At 32.6% G+C, this 20,749-nt stretch overlaps 1 protein-coding gene across 1 annotated transcript in view; it reads left to right on the top strand.

Moving 5' to 3' along the window:
• Positions 1–20,749, top strand: part of LOC145242725 (monocarboxylate transporter 14-like) — a 49,812-nt gene that overhangs the window by 22,008 nt on the left and 7,055 nt on the right. The window contains exon 2 of the mRNA XM_080105868.1: positions 2,467–2,744. Coding sequence (XP_079961994.1) covers positions 2,531–2,744 — 214 coding nt within the window. The 5' untranslated portion in view covers positions 2,467–2,530. The remainder of the gene's footprint in view (positions 1–2,466; positions 2,745–20,749) is intronic.

Genomic DNA, 20,749 nt, shown 5'->3' with positions numbered 1-20,749 from the left:
ATTTCGGAAACCTTTATTCCAAATGTTGTTCCCATCTTGGAATGGTTAAACGCTGATAAAGTCTTGTGTACATCTTAATTATCGATTTTGCCCCTGCTTGGTGCCAGCCCGTCTGTCGACCGTTTCTTTCAGCCGCCCGTTGCAAACTCACTAACTTGTTAATATGTCTCTAAACTCGTTATGTCATATATCTACACAACCAAAAAGCCTTGCCTGTTTTTTGTCACGTATCTTTGTTTATTAAAACTAAACATTCCAATCATAAATTATTAAACATCCTTGTAAACATTTTATTGTTTTATATATTTCTGGTTTAATTATTTCTACATTAAATTCCAGTCCTATTTCGAAACATTCTTTCGTTGTCAACACACTTTGTTATTTCCATAACGGTGTCACCAGTTTAAATGTTACTCACCTCTCTCTCTCTCTCTCTCTCTCTCTCTCTCTCTCTCTCTCTCTCTCTCTCTCTCTCTCTCTCTGAGACATCCGACGGTCATTTTTCAATACTATGCGATCTACGTACAAAGTCTCTGCGATCGACCAGTCGATCGTGACTGACGTAATGGACACCCCTGGTATAGACATTTAACAGTTTAATATAGTGTACACTTTCCATCTGATGTATAGAGCTTTTCGGGAAACACTGATTCCAGACAACATCAGTAACCTTACTAGGCTAAGAAGAGAAATATTGTTTTATTCAACACTAGCATGGGTACCCGGCATTGCCCAGGTGTTTGGAGGTGTATGCTGAGCAAAAAAAAAAAAGAAAACGGTTAATTTTTTTTTTTTTTTTTTTACCCCTATTAAGACCCCTTAAAATTTATTGTTTTGGGCTCAAATCGAGTTATTAAGTTAGATCCGTGTCCAAGGAACCTTTATCAAAAAGTTTCAAGTGTTTTAGACCCAAAATTGTCGGAGGAGTTTGGTAGAGTTCTCAAAGGTCAAATCGTTGAAGTTTGACTCCTTAACAGCCAAATTTCTGGGCGTAAACCGATCACATCTATTTTTCCAAATCTAAGTACCCTGTATATCAAATTTCGAGTCTGTAGACTGAAAATTGACAGAGTTATTGTGCAGGGAAATGTACATAGACACACAAACAGACAGACAGACAGACAGACAGACAGACACACACACACACACACGTTCACTTTTATAGATATACTAGCATGGGTGCCCGGCGTTGCCCGGGTGTTTTGAGGTGTATGCTGAGCAAAAAAAAAAATCGGTCAATTTTTTTAACCTTTGACCCCTATTATGGTCCCTTAAAATTTATTGTTTAAGACTTAAATAAAGTTATTAAGTTAGATCCATGTCCAAGGAACCTATATGTAAAATTTCACGTGTTTAGACCCAAAATTGTAGGAGGAGTTTGGTAGAGTTCTCAAAGGTCAAATCGTTGAATTTTGACTCCTTAATCGCCAAATTTCTGTCCGAAAACAAATTACATCGATTTTTCCAAATCTCAGTGCCCAGTATATCAAATTTCGAATCTGTAGGCTTAAAATTGACAGAGTAATTGCGTAGAGAAATGTACACAGACACACACACAGACACGTTCACTTATATATATATATATATATATATATATATATATATATATATATATAGATAGATAGATAGATAGATAGATAGATAGATAGATAGATAGATAGATAGATAGATAACTTCGGCTGAAAGTTAATTATGTAAATAGTTAAGTGACATGTTTATAGATTTAGCTGTAGTTAGATATAAACATAAGAATTTAGAAACCCAAAACAATAATTGATAAGTGACATTGATCCCGCCACATTTAGATAAGTTATTGGAGGTAACGTTAAGGAGATGGGTCCTTTAATCGGTTATGTAACCAGAAAAGAAAAAAAACAAGAAGCCTTTAGGAGATCTTGGCAAACCATTTGGCCGTGAAAGAACCTGCTCCAATTCAGAAGCGGAGGCTGAAAGACAAAAGAAAATGTAGACACATATAGCAGACTCCTAGGGAAACATGAGCCAACTGGAATAAATATATATATAAAATATAAACGGTTGTACGTGTGGCCTTATAGAGACACTCATCCAGATTCCAGTATGTTTCATTGTCTGTTGTAAACGGTCGTACGTGTATATTTCATTTCACATCCAACAACGATCGACACCGAGGAAGACGCCAGCCTATAATAAGAAAAGTATGAATACTTCTCTCATATATTCTACCATTTTAATATGAAACCCTATATTACATTTACATATTTTGATACCCCGCTATCTAATACATCCAGAGAAAGTCATACGCTCACACGAACGCATACTTCAAAAGCAACAAGCAGACGTGGATGCATATTCAAGCCATAACTCATCTTTTCTCCTGCGTTTTTATTTTATCTTTCATTTGGGTTTAAATAAGCGAACTATCTTCCTGCCCCTGTTATTTCCCAGTATTAAGACTTCATGTCATGTACATTTTCTCTTTTACAGAACTCCGTTTGAGAATCATCTAAAAAAAAAAGAACAGTGGTCAACTATTCGTTAAATACGAGAAATGAAAGAAGATAAAGTGCATCGAACCCAAGTCGACAAAGGTTGGGCCTGGATTGTATTGCTTGCATCTTTTGGCTGCCAGATTATCACAGGGGGGCTACTACAGACGAGTGGCTTCGTGCGATATGCATTACTGCAGCAAGATGTCACTAAGCAAAACCTTCATTATATTTCGTGGATTGGATCCGTATATTCTGGTTTAATCTGCATGACTGGTGAGTTTCATTATTTTATATCTACCTACCTACCTCTCTCTAGCCGCACTAATGAGCTGTGAAACAGCGAAACAGTACTGTATGTGGATGACTATATATATATATATATATATATATATATATATATATATATATATATATATATATATATATATATATATATATATATTCTAGAAAAACCTTTGTCATATTTCGTGGATTGGATCCATATGTTCTGGTTTAATCCGAATAATTTATGTGTGTGTGCGTATTTTATTTACTTACCATTAACAATTATTTATTAATATTTTAATTTTTAATTTATTTTATTTACTTACTGATACTCTTACCTATCATTATACTATCAAAATAAACCTGTAAAGTATAATTCATTAACTTATTTTTCCTTTTCTTTTTCTTTCCATTTTATTATCAATAAATATCTTTCAATCCCTCCCCGCCCGGCTAAATCACTTTAAACCCCATTTTCAATCCGTTCCTTCACTAACATTAACTCTCCAACTTGTTGCCATGGTGATCCTTTAAATTAACTGTTACTTATGCTGTTATCAATAAAAGTAGCGTCTTTTAAGTTTAAACCGTTATAAACTAAAAAAAACGTATATAAGAATTTACACATAATTAATATTTAATTATAAACCCCTCTCTTATTGCATACACTCCTACTACTTTAAATTCCAACGTCCTCTCCCTACCACTCCCCCTTCTTTTCTAACTCCCCTTTATCTACGATTTTTCCATTCTTATTTGACTTTATAACTTAGTCCATCTATGAATTCTGACGATGCTAGTTGGATTTTTCCCTCTCTTTGAGGATTTTCCTCTAGCTGAAACAATTTGTAAACTCATTCTGGACTCACATTAATAAATTTCCTATATACTGCTCTGACTACACGTTGAGCACTCTAGTCCGGTTTTTTCACCACTGGTAAATAAATAAATAAATATATATATATATATATATATATATATATATATATATATATATATATATATATATATATATATATATACTAGAAAACGTACCCGGCGTGGCCGGTAAAAAATGTAACGTTAATTCCTTTAAAAAAATGAAGTAAAAAAAACAAAAAGAAACTGAGACGTGTGCATGCGAGTATTATGTATTTTCTAAAAAAAATACTTGAGCTCTGATCGAAACCAAAACCTAAAAACAGTGAGTAAACTACGATAATCATTGGACCAGCTTGACACGCTCTTTAAAAAGTGTTTTCAACCCTACTTATTCTTAACTTAATGTAAACGATTTATGCATGCGCAGTTGTGAAACAGTTCACAAGCAGATTTAAAAATTCCAATGAACCCTCCCACGTATCAATTTTTCAATTTTGACCTTTAATAGCCCTTTTTTACAAGATGAAAACCTTTAATAGCCCTTTTTTACAAGATGAAAACCTTTAATAGCCCTTTTTTACAAGATGAAAACCTTTAATAGCCCTTTTTTACAAGATGAAAACCTTTAATAGCCCTTTTTTACAAAATGAACACCTTTAATAGCCCTTTTTTACAAGATGAAAACCATTAATAGCCCTTTTTTACAAGATGAAAACCTTTAATAGCCCTTTTTTACAAGATGAAAACCTTTAATAGCCCTTTTTTACAAGATGAAAACCTTTAATAGCCCTTATATATATAATTATTTAATAGAGTTTTATATTTAAGTCTATCACCATTTAATCTTTTATTTTTTTCTATCTTCTTCACTGATTTTTCTTAATTACACTTTGTCTCGGCAGACGTGTTAAACGCATATCTTATTTTTCTTTTATTAATATTATTGGAATTTTTCCCCCTTTTCCTTGTACATATTTGTGAATTATTCCACGGATTTCGGCCTTTTGGATTATTTTGGACCATCTCCCAATTACGCGATTTCCTTGGATTTTACTTGTGCGAATGGAAAATTAAATAAACTTTTTTGGATTTACATTTTTGGATTTTACCGTTATTGGATATTTTACCCTTCACCAGACTATCCATTCACGTGAAATCACTTTTTTCTTCACCATATTCCCTCTGCTTCACTTTTTGTTATCAAGTAAGATCTTTGACTTACTTGCAGTTTCATCAAATACTTTTGTATGCAAAATCCGATCCCGCAGTTTGCTAATTTCTACCCTCTGATGAGAAGGAAAATATTTTTTCGAAACTCTGCGGATTAAGGACTATCCACTAATTAAGTGTTTCCTTTTCAGATTAAATATGTTTTTAACTCTTTTTCAAAGTGTTTTTAACATGTTTTATTAACTGTTTACTCGTATTATAAGCTCTATCTCCTATTTGGTTTTATCAAGCTTTTACGTCTGGCTGAGATAACTTTATAAATATTAATTCTTTAATATTTGTAATATACTTTAATTTTACCATCTTGGATCATTTTGGTAAATTTAATAGTAATTTTATTTTATATTTTATATATATATATATATATATATATATATATATATATATATATATATATATATAAAATTTATTTTTTTTAAATATTTTTTTTTTTAATTTAATATTTTTAATCGGGTTAATCAAATCATTTTCAAATTTTTCAGTGAGAAATTTAAAAATGATTCGATTAACCTGATTAAAAATATTAAATTAAAAAAACAATATATATATATATATATATATATATATATATATATATATATATATATATATATATATATGCATGGGTACCCGGCGTTTCCCGGGTGTTTTAAAGATGTATGTTGAGCAAAAAAAAAACAAAGTGGTAGTAGGAAGGCAGGCTCAAACCTGTACCGCAAAGGAGAAAAAGAACGGGAAAAAAAACTGACGTCTTTGCTGTTACGACCACCGCCAGACTGGAAGTGACGTAGGTTTTAATTAAGGCTAGACAATCGAAAGGAGAGGATGACTTTCGAAAATATCGACGAAAAAAGCGACCACCCCCTGTAGAAAAGAAATTGAAATGCCTAAATATATTTCATATTTTTTATATATAAAAATGTGCTGTTCGCTAGTTTTAGATAAGCATTGAAACTTCAGCATGGCGATTCCCTCAACCCAGATAATTAATTCTCTGAGAAGTAATGATGACAAAACCCAAAGATCCATCAAGCCTACAGACGAATCAACTCCTTATTTAAAAGGGATTTGTCTATTGTGTTCCCTATGGAATTGGAGGTGCTACCTAAGGAAGTAACAGTTCTTTTAGAAACGTGGACACACTGTTCTACTCTCCAGCCGTGAACTCAGGAAGTTTTAAAAAATCTAAATAGAAAATAAAAATTCCCGTCAAAGTAAAAAAAAAATATTAGTAAATATGTATTCAGTTTTTTGTTTGTTTGTTTGTTTGTTTGTTTGTTTGTTTTGTTGTTGTTTTTTTGTGTTTGTTTTTGTTTGTTTTTTTTTGTTTTTGTTTTTTTGTTTTTTTTTGCTGACTGTTATCCTCATCTTCATAGTTATTGTTTCACCACGTTTCGGCTAATTTATCAAAATTGGATTTATAAGACCATAAAATCCAACCTTGATCACTCTTCGATGTCCGTGGATAGGAATAGAAGCATCGACTCTCTACGGTTCCAGGAAAGCATTATCTCAAGATAACAGTTTCGGAAACTGACACATGTGCATACGAGTATTATGGTTTTCTTTTCTAAACAATTCACTTCTTGTAAGTAAAAAAAAAAAACATACTTGAGCTGAGATTGAAACCAAAACCCAAAGATTGTGAGTCAGGTACGATAACCATTAGACCAGCTTGCCACAATCTTTATAAAGAGGTTTCAAACCTACTTATACTTAAATTAAGGAAGCTGTCATGTTTCACAATCGCGCATGAGCAGTCGTGAAACAGTTGATAAACAGATAAAAATCCGATGATCACCCCAGTACTAATTTTTCAATTTTGATCCCATTAGTAACCTCTTTTCCATGTGAAAACCTATTTAAATGTTTTTCACGTGTCAGCATGTTCTATATACAAAATTTCAAGTCTGTAGATCAAATATTTGTTGAGTATATAGGTTCAGAATTGTCCTCACAAACATTCTTACTTATATATATATATATATATATATATATATATATATATATATATATATATATATATATATATATATATATATATATATAATTCAGAATGTGAGAGATTATATAATTATTTCCACAGTCAAATAACGTTGCAGCTTGCAAGAAGTGAACTGTTTAGAAAAAAACATAATACCAGCATACACATGTCTCAGCGTTTTTCCGTTTTTTACTTAATTATTTTAAAATAATGTTTCATTACGTTTAATGCCTATGACACTGTTCAAGCCTCCATGAAGAGTTTTCCCTCCATCCGGGCCAATTTAGGTCATTTTTGAAAGTAGGGTTATATGGCTTGTTATACCATTTTTCTGCGTCAAAATTTAATGAGGAATTCAAAACAACTGTCTAAAATACAAAATATGGCCTAGTTTCAGAGATATGGTAGCTTTTTCAAAGTGTGGTGTTATTACTGAATTGGAGACTGGTTTTCCGAACACGATAATAGCTTTGTCCTTTTAGCTTACATCTCACTAGAATCCTAAAATTGAACTTTAAAATACTTTGCTTCTTCATTTCAAAAAGACAAGAATTATTGACCAATTTTCAATGCTTATGAAAGATTTTAGGAATATAAGGACTTCAGCCGCTTCTAATAAGACCATTGGAATATTTTTTAACACCAGAAATAATTAAAATTAATAACTCAAGAAATAAGAAACTTGCAAAGTGGTTACCTGTTTAGGTTAGTTAAGTCAGAAATAGCACAAATCATTGCAAACAAACGAAGTCACTGTACAAAGAATAATCGTTTTAATTAAACACTGTACGAAAATCTTATGTTATACTGCTGCATGATATACTTGGATTTGGAAGGCAGAGCATCATCACTTAAATTTTCATCAAGCTCTTGGATTTGATGCACAGGTTTCTGGTTGTAATTGCCCTCACCAACCCATTTCGCTTTCAGTTTATTTCTATCCGGATAAGCGATGAGTTAAGTGTGGAGGGAAGGTTGTTCTGGGGTTAGAGATCGTGGTTAAGGAGCTTTAGAACGACTCTCATGCATCTTGGCTCGATGGTATTCAGCTTTCTCTTCCTTTGACAAGCTACTGTAGCCACCCTCTGCACTTCGTCTGCCCTTTTTAGCTTGGTTTTCCTTTTTGAATGGCATTTTGCTGATCTAAAATGAAATGGTTAAAATTGAAGAAGTAAGGGGTTATATTCATGATTAATGTGAATATATTAGCTCTCTCCTGAACCTATAAACACTAAATATAACAGATATGATGAAGAATATGACTTAGGGACTAAGGAAATATGACTATGGGAAATTCTCAGGGCGTCCATTCCTCCATTTTGTAATTTGGGGATTTTCCTTCAACCCTATAAAGGAAAATTTCAAAGGAATTTATCGAAATCCCCCAAAATTATGATATGAACTCATGAATGAAAGAATGGAAGAGTTAATGATTGTTCAGCATCAGAAACATCATTTTATACATAATTTGTTTTTGTATTTTTTTTGTTTTTTTTTTTTTTGTTTTGTTTTTTTTTGGGGGGGGAGGGTCGCATTTTTTCGGGAAATTTTAAAATTTGACCTGGGTGATAAAATAATGTGTGGTCTAAGTTTGGATCAGTTGCATCATGCATATTTTCAACAACATCATTAAAAAAACTTTTTCATGAAATATTTTTTTTATTTAGACCTTTTTGGAGCCTGTAACTAGTTTCTTTACAAAATGAGGTGTATCTTTACAAAATGAGGTGTAACTTTACAAAATGAGGTGTAACTTTACAAAATGAGGTGTATCTTTACAAAATGAGGTGTATATTTACATGTATGCATCAGATTTTGATGAATATGGCGTTTTCAGATCAGTTAATTGTATACTGTATTGGAATGATTGAGTTTCTACGTTTCATTATTGCATCGGTTACCTTGTGGGTCTCTAAAGTTAAAAATTCTCAAATTTTTGTAAAAATTAAAAGAAAATTGTTACAAACATAAATCTGCAATTTAACTAAAAAAAAACTAAAAATGTTTTGGGCATCGTTTTTTGCAGAAGTCTATCTACATATAATACTTCCTTGCCTGGATCCCTCATTTTTTGTAATGGATAAGTAATATTTGAAATATGGACTTTTTTTGGGGTGCCTTGAAATTTTTTGTCACGATTTTTAGGCTATTTTCGGCTAATTTATACGCGCAAATACTGCCATAGCTCCAAAATTATAGGCTAGAACAAGGAAAACGTTATGATTTTGAAAGCTTAACTTATTGGCTACAGATATGACGTCATTTTCACAATCTTTCGACTGCCTGAAATTTTGGGCCTCCGTATATTCCGTGTTCAGAAAAACTTTGGTTTGTTGTGTTTTGAGAACGGCAGACTCAATCACTCGGTTTTGGGCTAATTAATTTATATTTTGTACAAACAAGGTGTTTTTTTTTCTTATTTAATTAAATATCTTCGGACTTTACTAATTATCTTTGAAATAGACCCAGAAAACTAATGTTGCATACTGGGTGTTATTTTAGAAGGTACCAAATATGAGAGTATGTTACGTTGTCCTTATTTAGATGATGGCTTATATAGTTGTTGTTGTTGTTGTTGTTGTTGTTGTTTGTCTTAGTGGTGTCTTGGGGGTTCATGTTGTTGAGTGTTGTGAGATGCTCATATTATATACATTCATGGAGTGTTCATATTGTCTTAGGATGTTCATGTTTGTGGAGATAGTATATTGGAGACATAAACAAGGTATTTATAAAGAGAGATACAGTTCTGTACATATATAATAGACAGTGTACATGTTACCACAAGAGAACCAAGCCTGTAATTCAATGAGAGGAGATTTATGAATATCTTGATAGATAGACCGAGAGTGCGTTTGACATTTACGTTTTGACAGTTGTACAATAAACACAAGGTTCATATTAATACAATTTCACTTTATCTTTGTTTTGGTGATGATGATTTTCACAAAGTTCTTATAACATAAATGGACAATACTTTTTCTGTTGAATAACAACACGAAGACGCAGATACAATATCACATGGTGATACGTTTATTCTTCTTCGACCAGTCGGACATGATTTTGTATTTCAGGGATTCAAAGTTGTTACATGGTTATCTGTAAACCCTCTCGCTTCCAAAGGGAGCCTTGACTCTAACGGCGAATCGGTCTGATCTCCTCTGCTTCTCTGATCTGACTGATCTAATTCTCCTCTCTCTAACTTTCCTAAATTGATAAATCACACGTATGTCTGGTCAACGTGATCACAACTCACGTGTTATTAACATGCGCGATTTGCACGTTTTGAAACCATTTCTGACGACCAGGAAATTTCCCATTCTCTTTGTTGTTTTACAAAGGAATTTAACCTACTTGTCTAATTCTGTAACCCATATTTTTATTATGCATTCTTTCTAAGAATGTGAATAATTTCCAGCCAAATTTGTATTTATTAAATATTTTAACAGAATCAACAATTTAACTGGGCATTCCATTTATAATAGTCTTCTGTGTTTATTTTAACTTATGATTGGAATTCTCAATTCCAAGTCTAGCTTCGCAAGTTCGAATCATTTACTATCCTATTTTATATTTACATTTAACTAATTCCCTATTTTTTTACTTACATGAAAAGGGGACAACCCTTATCATGTAACATCCATTCCTCTCATTTTTTAAAAGAAAAAAAAATGCACGCATTTTTAAATTTTAGTATATTTTTTTTATATAACCACTTGGCTAAGAAAGATCAGACACCATAAAACAAAAACGAAACTTTTTTTCTTTCCAAGTCAGCACTTTTCCAACTGACTTCCTAATTTTATTTTTTTAGACCAGACTTTCTATCTGATCTCCCTGGCATATTCCTTTTGGGTGTAGGGTAGTATCTCCTATAACTCACGTCAGCTGCTTCATCCAGCCACCCTTATGCCGTAAACTGAGGTCTCATTTTACCTCTTTACGAAATCGACGACTCTTCGTCCAAATGTTGTATTGTGGAGTGGCCCCCAGGTTGGGAAATCGTAGTAGTGCGTAGGACTCCCTGACTGTGGTACATAGCAGTTTTAATTACGTCGGTCGTCCGTGGGTTCACTTGTTTACTAAGCGGTTGTCATGACAACGAGTTAAGACTAGTGAGTTATCTCACCTTAGACTGGCACTTTTTCCTTATCTTGCCTCTCGTCAATTGTCAAAAATGTCATAACAACGTTGAACCTGAAAACAAAGCGGTTGACAACTTGGAACGATCAGCCGTAACTTAAAAATATGCATTAAAAGACGTAAGTCACAATTGCGTTTGTTTTTGTATAAAATTATATTTTACAATATTTTTACAATTTAAAACAGTTCGTCTTTTTTTTCTTTTGGTGATTTTGAAGTTCACCGCGATGGTAACAGTGTTCTCACAGTGTTCTGAGGAGGGAAAATGACGTTTCAACGATCCGGTCTTCAGCAACACGTGCTGTCCCTTGTTTCTCCTCTCTCTGCTAGCTCTCTGCTTCTTCTCGTTAGATTCACCGTTTTTATTGGCATTTTGTCGCTTTGTTTTTCCTATCCACGCGTTCTGTCAATCAGCTGATCGATAATAGAACATGCGTTCTTTAGTCACGTTTTGACAATTTCTTTGCCGGTTCCTGACCTCAGATGATCATCCGATTTTATCTTCAGCTGACCGACACGTGAATTTACCACTCATGCCAATATCTGTACTTCCAGAGCTTACGAGGAATGTCACATTTCTTTGTTTTATAAACAAAAAAATCGTCGTCCGATTTCTCTGTTTATGACGTAAGCACTTTCTCTTTTCAACTGGTAGACAATCGATTATTCGATGCCCACTCTTTTAAATCTTTTATTAAATAAGTTTTTTTCCTTTCAGTTATGTATGATGGTTCCAGCCATCCATTACATAACACAAATGTGTCCTTGATTCTTTCTTCCGCATGGTTCTTCTATTAATTAGAGCTTTGTTTTCGTTTTGTAACTAACTTATCTTTTTGGGACATTCTCGAAGCTCATTTATCTTTGTGGTTGGCCTCCAAAGTTTAAGATATACCTTTCATCCACTGATTCGCTCGGATTTCCTTGCTTGGACCCTTGGAACTTGATGAAGACCTAGAAAATATCACCCTTAAGTAACTAACCCATTTGCGCCAAAATACCTATTTGCGCACTAAATTCTATCTAATGACCCGATTTTTGTGATTTTTTTCTCTCATCAGAACTTCCAAGATCCAGCAGAGATAGCCCACATTCATGCGTCTCTAAGAAAAATACAAGGTTATATCTTCCTACGTACTTACGGTATATTTTACTTTTCTCTCACTTCATTATGCTGTATGTGATTAGCCTTCGGGCTCTCATGGCCCCTTTTTCATAAGGATTCTCGCATCCTTCCAACGCCTGCATTTTTAACTTATTGTGTCGAGACTTATCCTCTGTTCGAAACAATTACATGCGGCATGCTTTAAAAGCACACAATATCACAAGTTCCCATTTGTATTTTTCTAATTAGGGACACCTCTAGTGCTTATCATCTCCCTACCAAGTTACTCTTCTTGGGAAAAATTTTAAGGGCATCATAAAAAAAACAATTGTGAAAATTGGTTTTTGTTTTTTGTTTTTTTTTTTTGTAATTTATTTCTTTCGGCTTATATCTGAAAACTCTCAAAATACTTGTTTACGTAATTTATCTTGTCCCCTCTCTAAAATTCTAACTGATTGTAAGTCAACCATTCGTCTTAAATTATTGTTTCCTATTTTACTTATTTTCCTATTACGTGTTTCTTTTTATTTTAATACATATTTAATTAAAACTTTGAATTCCTGGTGTGAAATACAATAACACATACATTTAAGACAATTTACAATATGTGTTCCAACATAAAATTTTCAAAACAAAATACATCATTAATACATTTAACTGAATTTACACAAAACTTACAATTATTACTTTTTCATTGAAAACAAAATTTCATTACAAACAACAACAAAAGTCTAAAAAAAATAACTGAAACATACAGAGAAAAGAAAACAGTTATTTTTTAAGTATCTATATAGAGTCAATATTTTAAATTGTCTTTTTTTTTTCAAAAACAAAATAATTAAAACACACAAAAAGTCGAAAAGTTCAACTATGAACACAAAATTGATTTTCATTTCCGCATCTTTTTTTTTTTTTTTTGTTAATAAGCGTATTTCATTCTACTTTATAATAACACAAGATTTTAAAAATACCTTCGACTTTTACACAAAATTGTTACAATGATTGACAGCTCGGACTTTAAACAAAATCTGCTTTGACCCGCATTTACAATAACATTACTTACACAAACTTATTTTGTTGTGTGTATGTGTACATATATTTTTATAACAAATAATTTTATCAATAAATATCATATATTTTCGTGTTTCACGAAAACACACATTTCTCTTTGTGTGTGATTTTTAGACATTTATTCTATTCTATTTTTTTTTTCTTTGCGGAATATCAGCCTTTTTTAATTTGTCTTGTATACTTTTGTTCCATTGTGTGTATGTGTGTGTTCATTTTTTCTTTTTTCTTTCTTTTTAATACTGCGTATGTGTGAGTGCTTCTCTTTTTTCCTTCCTAATTATTGTTTTATTTCGTTTTGCATTTTTTCCTCTGTTTCTTTTTTTTCTTTTTCTTTTTCGCGTTCTGTGATCGTCTAATTGTAATGGATCCTTACGTTGTGTACCCGTGGTAACCGAAATTTATTTTTTCAAACCCACCCTTGCATGAGTGGACTAGTCACGTTCACCAAATATGTATATGTTACGTTGGGTACTGCCACTGGGTGTTATTTTTGAAGTACCAAATCTATATGAGATGTAGACGATTTCGAGCTTGAAACGCCGTATAGGGGCAATCTGAAGGGCAAATTTCAATCTGATAGTTTGCTTTAGACAAATCAGTTATATCGAAGATACGATATTGGGCTATTTGGTTTGAAAGACCTTAGATTCTTGGCAAGGGGTATGCATCAAGCAAAGTTAAACGGTTAATAGTCTGGGAGAAATCGACTGCCGATCGTTTCTTTTTATTATATGAAGAAGTTAGAACAACTTGAGCTCGCCGTGGAGAATAACTTGGTTCAATTATATCATTTTCAAGTATTTTAAGAGTTTTTTTTTCAATGAACCGAACATCCTCAGCACGGTAATAGCGGGACTTAGAAGCAACGGGTTTGCAATTATGGGTCAAATTTCTGAATAATTTAACGGAAGCACAATTGATTTTAATAACAGCGCAGATTTTTAGACTATCCTGCGACCCGCCAAAAGAAATAGTACTATTCCGGTGCATTTTTAAGAAGGGTATTCCGAGTATAATATCCCTACATGAATTGGGGAGTATCATGAAGCCAATGTCTTTATACTCGACCTCGTTTAATGTAATATTCTCAGTACAATATTCAGATAGTTTGGGGGAAAGGCCGGATGATGCCATAGAAATTACAGAGTCCCGTTTCCGAGTAGACAGATTTAAGTTTTTTAACGAGACTAGCACTAATAAAAATATTGGAGCTGTCTGTGTTTATAAGGACGGTAAATGGTTTACCTTTCAATTTTACCATAGTGGAATTATCAACATCGTTAGCACGGGCTAAGAGACGAAGTAGAACGTGAAAGTGCCGGTCTTGTAGAACGGCAAACTTTGGCAAAATGACCGAGTTTGCCACAAATTTCGATATATTTTACCGCGAGCAGAACAATGTCGACGATCATCCTTAATTCTGACAGAGAAGTTTGGTAAACAAATGTATATACGTATACATAGAAAGAAGTTTAAGTATATTATAACCTTTTTACGCAAATATTAGGCAACTATAAATCATGTAGAATATCTGCATGAATATAATTACACGTAATAGTTAACTAAATATGATCATCCCATAAAGAAGCCGAAAAAAAAACTAATAGGGAATTAAGTAAAATGAGTGTTTAAAAGAATATGCAAATTAGCTAGATCTTTTGCAGATGAATGAACGACCCATATATAGCAAAGTTGCATTTTCTTGTTAAATAAATAGAAAAAAAGGGTTTTTAATATGAATATCAATGCATTAAAAACCAAATTTATAGAAGTATAGATTAAAGAGCAAGAGAGATACATTTACAACAATACTCTAACCAAAGATGGGGCACAAAATATATAGTCATCCGCATGCAGTACTGTTTCGTTGTATCACAACTCATCAGTGCGGCTAGACTAGCACCTTTCCTTAGCTGGGGATTGAAACTACAACCATCGCGTTGATAGTCCACTGTTCTAACCACTGGCCCATGGGATCGGTGCTCGCAAATGACCTCATCAAATGTCAACTTAAATAAACACTCGCCCACCGCTTTTAAAGTTCTTGAGCTGCTTGTTTTTTTGTTGTTTTTTTTTTTTACAAACAAACAAATAGCGAGCATATATATATATATATATATATATATATATATATATATATATATATATTCGGACGATATCTAAAACATCGTTAAAAACTCACTACTCGTTCAAGCAGCCGCCAATAGCGTAATGGTTAGAAGCCTTGACTGCCGTATAAACGGTCGGGTTTCAATCCTGGCTTGAGGTAGTTGCCTGTCTAGCCGCACTGATGAGCTGTGAAACAGCGAAACAGTACTGTATGTGGATGACTATATATATATATATATATATATATATATATATATATATATACTTCAGAATGGTGTAATGCAATAGATCTACTGGTATGGAAATACAGTGATTATTGGTCTTACAAAATATTATTGGCTGCAATATTTTATAAGCTCATCCCAGCTGAATAAAACTTGCTCAATATACCAGACCGAGCAAATAAATCCTATTGAAATATTTGCTAATATTTCTCTTCTGGGGAGATGAGCAAACATGAAAAACCTATAGATTAAGGAAATATACTTATTGAAATGTATTCTTTGTCTTGCATATAATAAAAATTCTAGACTTGAAATTTAACCTTTTCACGTCATAAAATTTAAATTACTAAATTATATATATATATATATATATATATATATACAAACACACATATATATATTTAGTGGAAATGGTAATTAATAAAAACTGAAGAAAGTGCTCAATACCGTTGTAGAGCAAATATGCGTTTTATTTTTTATTACCGTATCTTTCTGTTAAGTTACATTATACTTCTGTAAAATTCTGAGGAAGCTACAGACGGCCAAAAAAAAACGGCCGGGTAGCTGAAACAATAATGTAACTTAACAGAAAGATACGGTAATAAAAAATAAAACGTGTATATATATATATATATATATATATATATATATATATATATATATATAATGAAAATAAAGGGATGTAGTGTTTACCTGATATACGCAATGGTAAACTTTAAATTAATATAAATAACAGTATTTATATACTACAAAGTCCTTATCCCGTGGAGTTTCAAAGAATGCTATTTTAAGCGTTGCCTTAAGGAGAAGTGCTTTCCGACACCCTGGAAAACCTCATCAGTATGCCCTGTATTTAAGAACTCAGGTGATAAGTCATCTCCCTCTCAGTACAGACCAAGAATGCAAATTTGCTGATTTCTTTATGTCCTCTGATGAGAAGAATAATCAGAATAGCATTCTTTGAAACTCCGCAGAATAAGAACTTTGTAAATTGTTTTTTGGGGTATTCAGTCGAACAATAAATTTTGATTATGAAGTTCAATTTACAGTTTTAATATTCTTTCTCTTAGATATAAAAAAAAGTACAGAACCCAAGATGCCACCCCCTACTCCAACACTTCCCTTTAAGTACCCGGCATAAACCAGTTAGGCCGACTAGTTCTTCCCTCTTCTTCGATCTGAACTCGAGATCGCACGGTCAAACTCTTCCAAAAGCTAAGTTAAGCCATTTTCTATCTATAATTTTGAAATCCACCTGTCTTGATATCGCAAAAACTTATGTACTGCAGACATTATTTTCTATTCATTTATTTATTTTTTTCCAGGTTTGACTAAATTTCTGAACATTTCAACTGCACTTATCTTGTTTTTACTCTTTTTTTTGTTGTTTTTCTCCAAATTATATCTGCACTATTAACTAAACTCTGAAAAATACTTTCTCTCAGCAGTATGCATAATTTCTTAACCAGTCTAAACTTGGTACCTAAGCTAAATTGTATTACTCTTAACCAGTTTTTAAATGGGTTCTTCCAAACTAAATTAATACAGATTAATACATTAGTACAGACCAATAAGTCTCCTGTGTGTCATGAGTAAGTTACTGGAATCCATATTAAATAAAGAAGTAGTCAACCACCTCAGTAAAAATAACCTCCTTAGTAACATGCAATATGGTTTCTGTTCTGCTAGATCTACAGCTGATGTGCTAACAGTTATATCCCATAGGATTAGTGAATCTCTCGACAAAGGCTTCCTTTCTAGGGCAATTGCTCTTGACATATCAAAGGCCTTCAATAAGGTATGGCATAAGGGCCTACTTCACAAGATTTCCAGCTACGATATAACTGGAAATGTTTTCTCAATAATTAAATCATTTCTCTCTGATAGGCTCATAAGAGTAGTGGTTGATGGGCAGCAATCAGAGGCCCACAGTATTAATGCTGATGTTCCCCAGGAGTCCATCCTGGGCCCAACTCTCTTCCTAATCTACATCAATGATCTCCCAAATCACGTAAATCATTCATCGACATCTATGCTGATGACACAACACATCAAAGGCCTTAAATGACCAAGTTCTCTCTGATTCCCTCTCCTCTGATCTTGAGTGCGTAGTACAGTGGGGGAAGAAGTGGCTGGTTACTTTTAATGCATCCAAAACCAAGCTCCTATCTTTACATCATCAACGCTCTGATCCCCATCTGGCATCAATTGAAATGGATGGCTCTCATTTTGGGGAGGCTTCATATTTTGACAAGCTCCTGGGTTTGACCTTTACTCCTGATCTGAAATGAAACATGTATATCAAGTCTGTTGCCCGAGCTGCTGGAAAAATGGTGGGATCCTTTTACCGCTCCAGAAGATATCTCACTACTGATGCAATTCTCTATCTATATAAAAGCCAAGTGCATCCAAAGATAGAGTACTGCTGCCATATCTGGGCTGGACCATCTGAAAACAGCCTATCCTGCCTTGACAAAGTGCAAAATAGACTTCATGACTTAGTGGGAGATGCCCTTTTCCCTTCCCTGCAACCTCTCTCCCACAGAAGAGATGTTGCAAGCCTATCTGTTTTTATCGTTATCTCTGTGGCAAGTGCTCGTCCGAGCTCCAATCTCTGGCCCCCCTCGCCAATCTTTTACGATAAACACTCCTCTAGCTAAAACCACTGTAAGTAATTTCCCCCACTCTTTATCTGTGTCTAAATCAAAATGTAGATTCTATGAACAAAGTTTCTTTCTGAGAAGTGCACGCCTGTGGAATTCTCTTCCGTCTGCCTGTTTCCCACCTGACTACAACTTGGATGTCTTCAAGTCCAACATAAACAAATTCCTGATTAATCGCCCTCTTAAGTAAGACACTTTATCAAATCTCCAATACCAACTATTACTACGATATTATCGTATTGATTATTGTACACATAATAACCCTTATCCCCGAGTGGCTTCTGGGCCTTGATAAGAGGTGATTACCCCATGTAAAAAATATATATATATATTAGCTGGCTGCCCGGCATTGCCTAGTCGTAAAATATGCTTAAACATGATATTTTAATGCACGCAGATTGCATATGCATTATTATAAAATCAATCCTCAGTTGAATATTATGTATTACGAGGAATAATTTGCCCACTGGACTAATTTTCGCTAAGAAATAAAAATAATAATGATAATGTCGTTCATTAAATTTCGTCTGTGTTTGTTTACAATATCACGTCAGCTGATATTTGAGTTTGATGAATTTTTACAGGAGAATATTTTACGTTACACCGGTCACGAGAAATAATAAAATGGGCCCCAAATGCATAGTTATAGAGGCATTGAATCTATCTTTGCAGTTCCAGGTTAACATTGTCAGAAGATAGCGGTTTCAATCCTACCCAAAGCAGGCCAGAGGTTTAGTTGGCCAAAACGTAGTGAGACAACAACTATGAAAGGCAGTAATTACTTGGCATACAGTTACGAGACTCAGCATTCCTATCCCGTCACGGTTAATCACCTGAAAATGGGCAGATGATGAGTTGGCCGAAACGTGGTGAAACAACAACTATGAAGATGAGGATAACAGTTCGCAAATAAATAAATAAATGCACAAATTACTCATCTCAAAGGAATCCAAATAAATAAATAAATGCACAAATTACTCATCTCAAAGGAATCCAAATAAATAAATAAATGCACAAATTACTCATCTCAAAGGAATACAAATAAATAAATAAATGCACAAATTACTCATCTCAAAGGAATACAAATAAATAAATAAATGCACAAATTACTCATCTCAAAGGAATCCAAATAAATAAATAAATGCACAAATTACTCATCTCCAAGGAATCCAAATAAATGCACAAATTACTCATCTCAAAGGAATCCAAATAAATAAATAAATGCACAAATTACTCATCTCAAAGGAATCCAAATAAATAAATAAATGCACAAATTACTCATCTCAAAGGAATCCAAATAAATAAATAAATGCACAAATTACTCATCTCAAAGGAATCCAAATAAATAAATAAATGCACAAATTACTCATCTCAAAGGAATACAAATAAATAAATAAATGCACAAATTACTCATCTCAAAGGAATACAAATAAATAAATAAATGCACAAATTACTCATCTCAAAGGAATCCAAATAAATAAATAAATGCACAAATTACTCATCTCAAAGGAATCCAAATAAATAAATAAATGCACAAATTACTCATCTCAAAGGAATACAAATAAATAAATAAATGCACAAATTACTCATCTCAAAGGAATACAAATAAATAAATAAATGCACAAATTACTCATCTCAAAGGAATCCAAATAAAGAAATAAATGCACAAATTACTCATCTCAAAGGAATCCAAATAAATAAATAAATGCACAAATTACTCATCTCCAAGGAATCCAAATAAATGCACAAATTACTCATCTCAAAGGAATACAAATAAATAAATAAATGCACAAATTACTCATCTCAAAGGAATCCAAATAAATAAATAAATGCACAAATTACTCATCTCAAAGGAATACAAATAAATAAATAAATGCACAAATTACTCATCTCAAAGGAATCCAAATAAATAAATAAATGCACAAATTACTCATCTCAAAGGAATCCAAATAAATAAATAAATGCACAAATTACTCATCTCAAAGGAATACAAATAAATAAATAAATGCACAAATTACTCATCTCAAAGGAATCCAAATAAATAAATAAATGCACAAATTACTCATCTCAAAGGAATCCAAATAAATAAATAAATGCACAAATTACTCATCTCAAAGGAATACAAATAAATAAATAAATGCACAAATTACTCATCTCAAAGGAATACAAATAAATAAATAAATGCACAAATTACTCATCTCAAAGGAATCCAAATAAATAAATAAATGCACAAATTACTCATCTCCAAGGAATCCAAATAAATGCACAAATTACTCATCTCAAAGGAATCCAAATAAATAAATAAATGCACAAATTACTCATCTCAAAGGAATACAAATAAATAAATAAATGCACAAATTACTCATCTCAAAGGAATACAAATAAATAAATAAATGCACAAATTACTCATCTCAAAGGAATACAAATAAATAAATAAATGCACAAATTACTCATCTCAAAGGAATCCAAATAAATAAATAAATGCACAAATTACTCATCTCAAAGGAATACAAATAAATAAATAAATGCACAAATTACTCATCTCAAAGGAATACAAATAAATAAATAAATGCACAAATTACTCATCTCAAAGGAATACAAATAAATGCACAAATTACTCATCTCAAAGGAATACAAATAAATAAATA

Source organism: Euprymna scolopes, chromosome 21 (assembly GCF_053919585.1).
Source record: "Euprymna scolopes isolate OS-2025 chromosome 21, ASM5391958v1, whole genome shotgun sequence".
NCBI classification, from domain to species: Eukaryota; Metazoa; Mollusca; class Cephalopoda; order Sepiida; family Sepiolidae; genus Euprymna; species Euprymna scolopes.
This window is presented reverse-complemented; position numbering and strand designations above follow the sequence as displayed.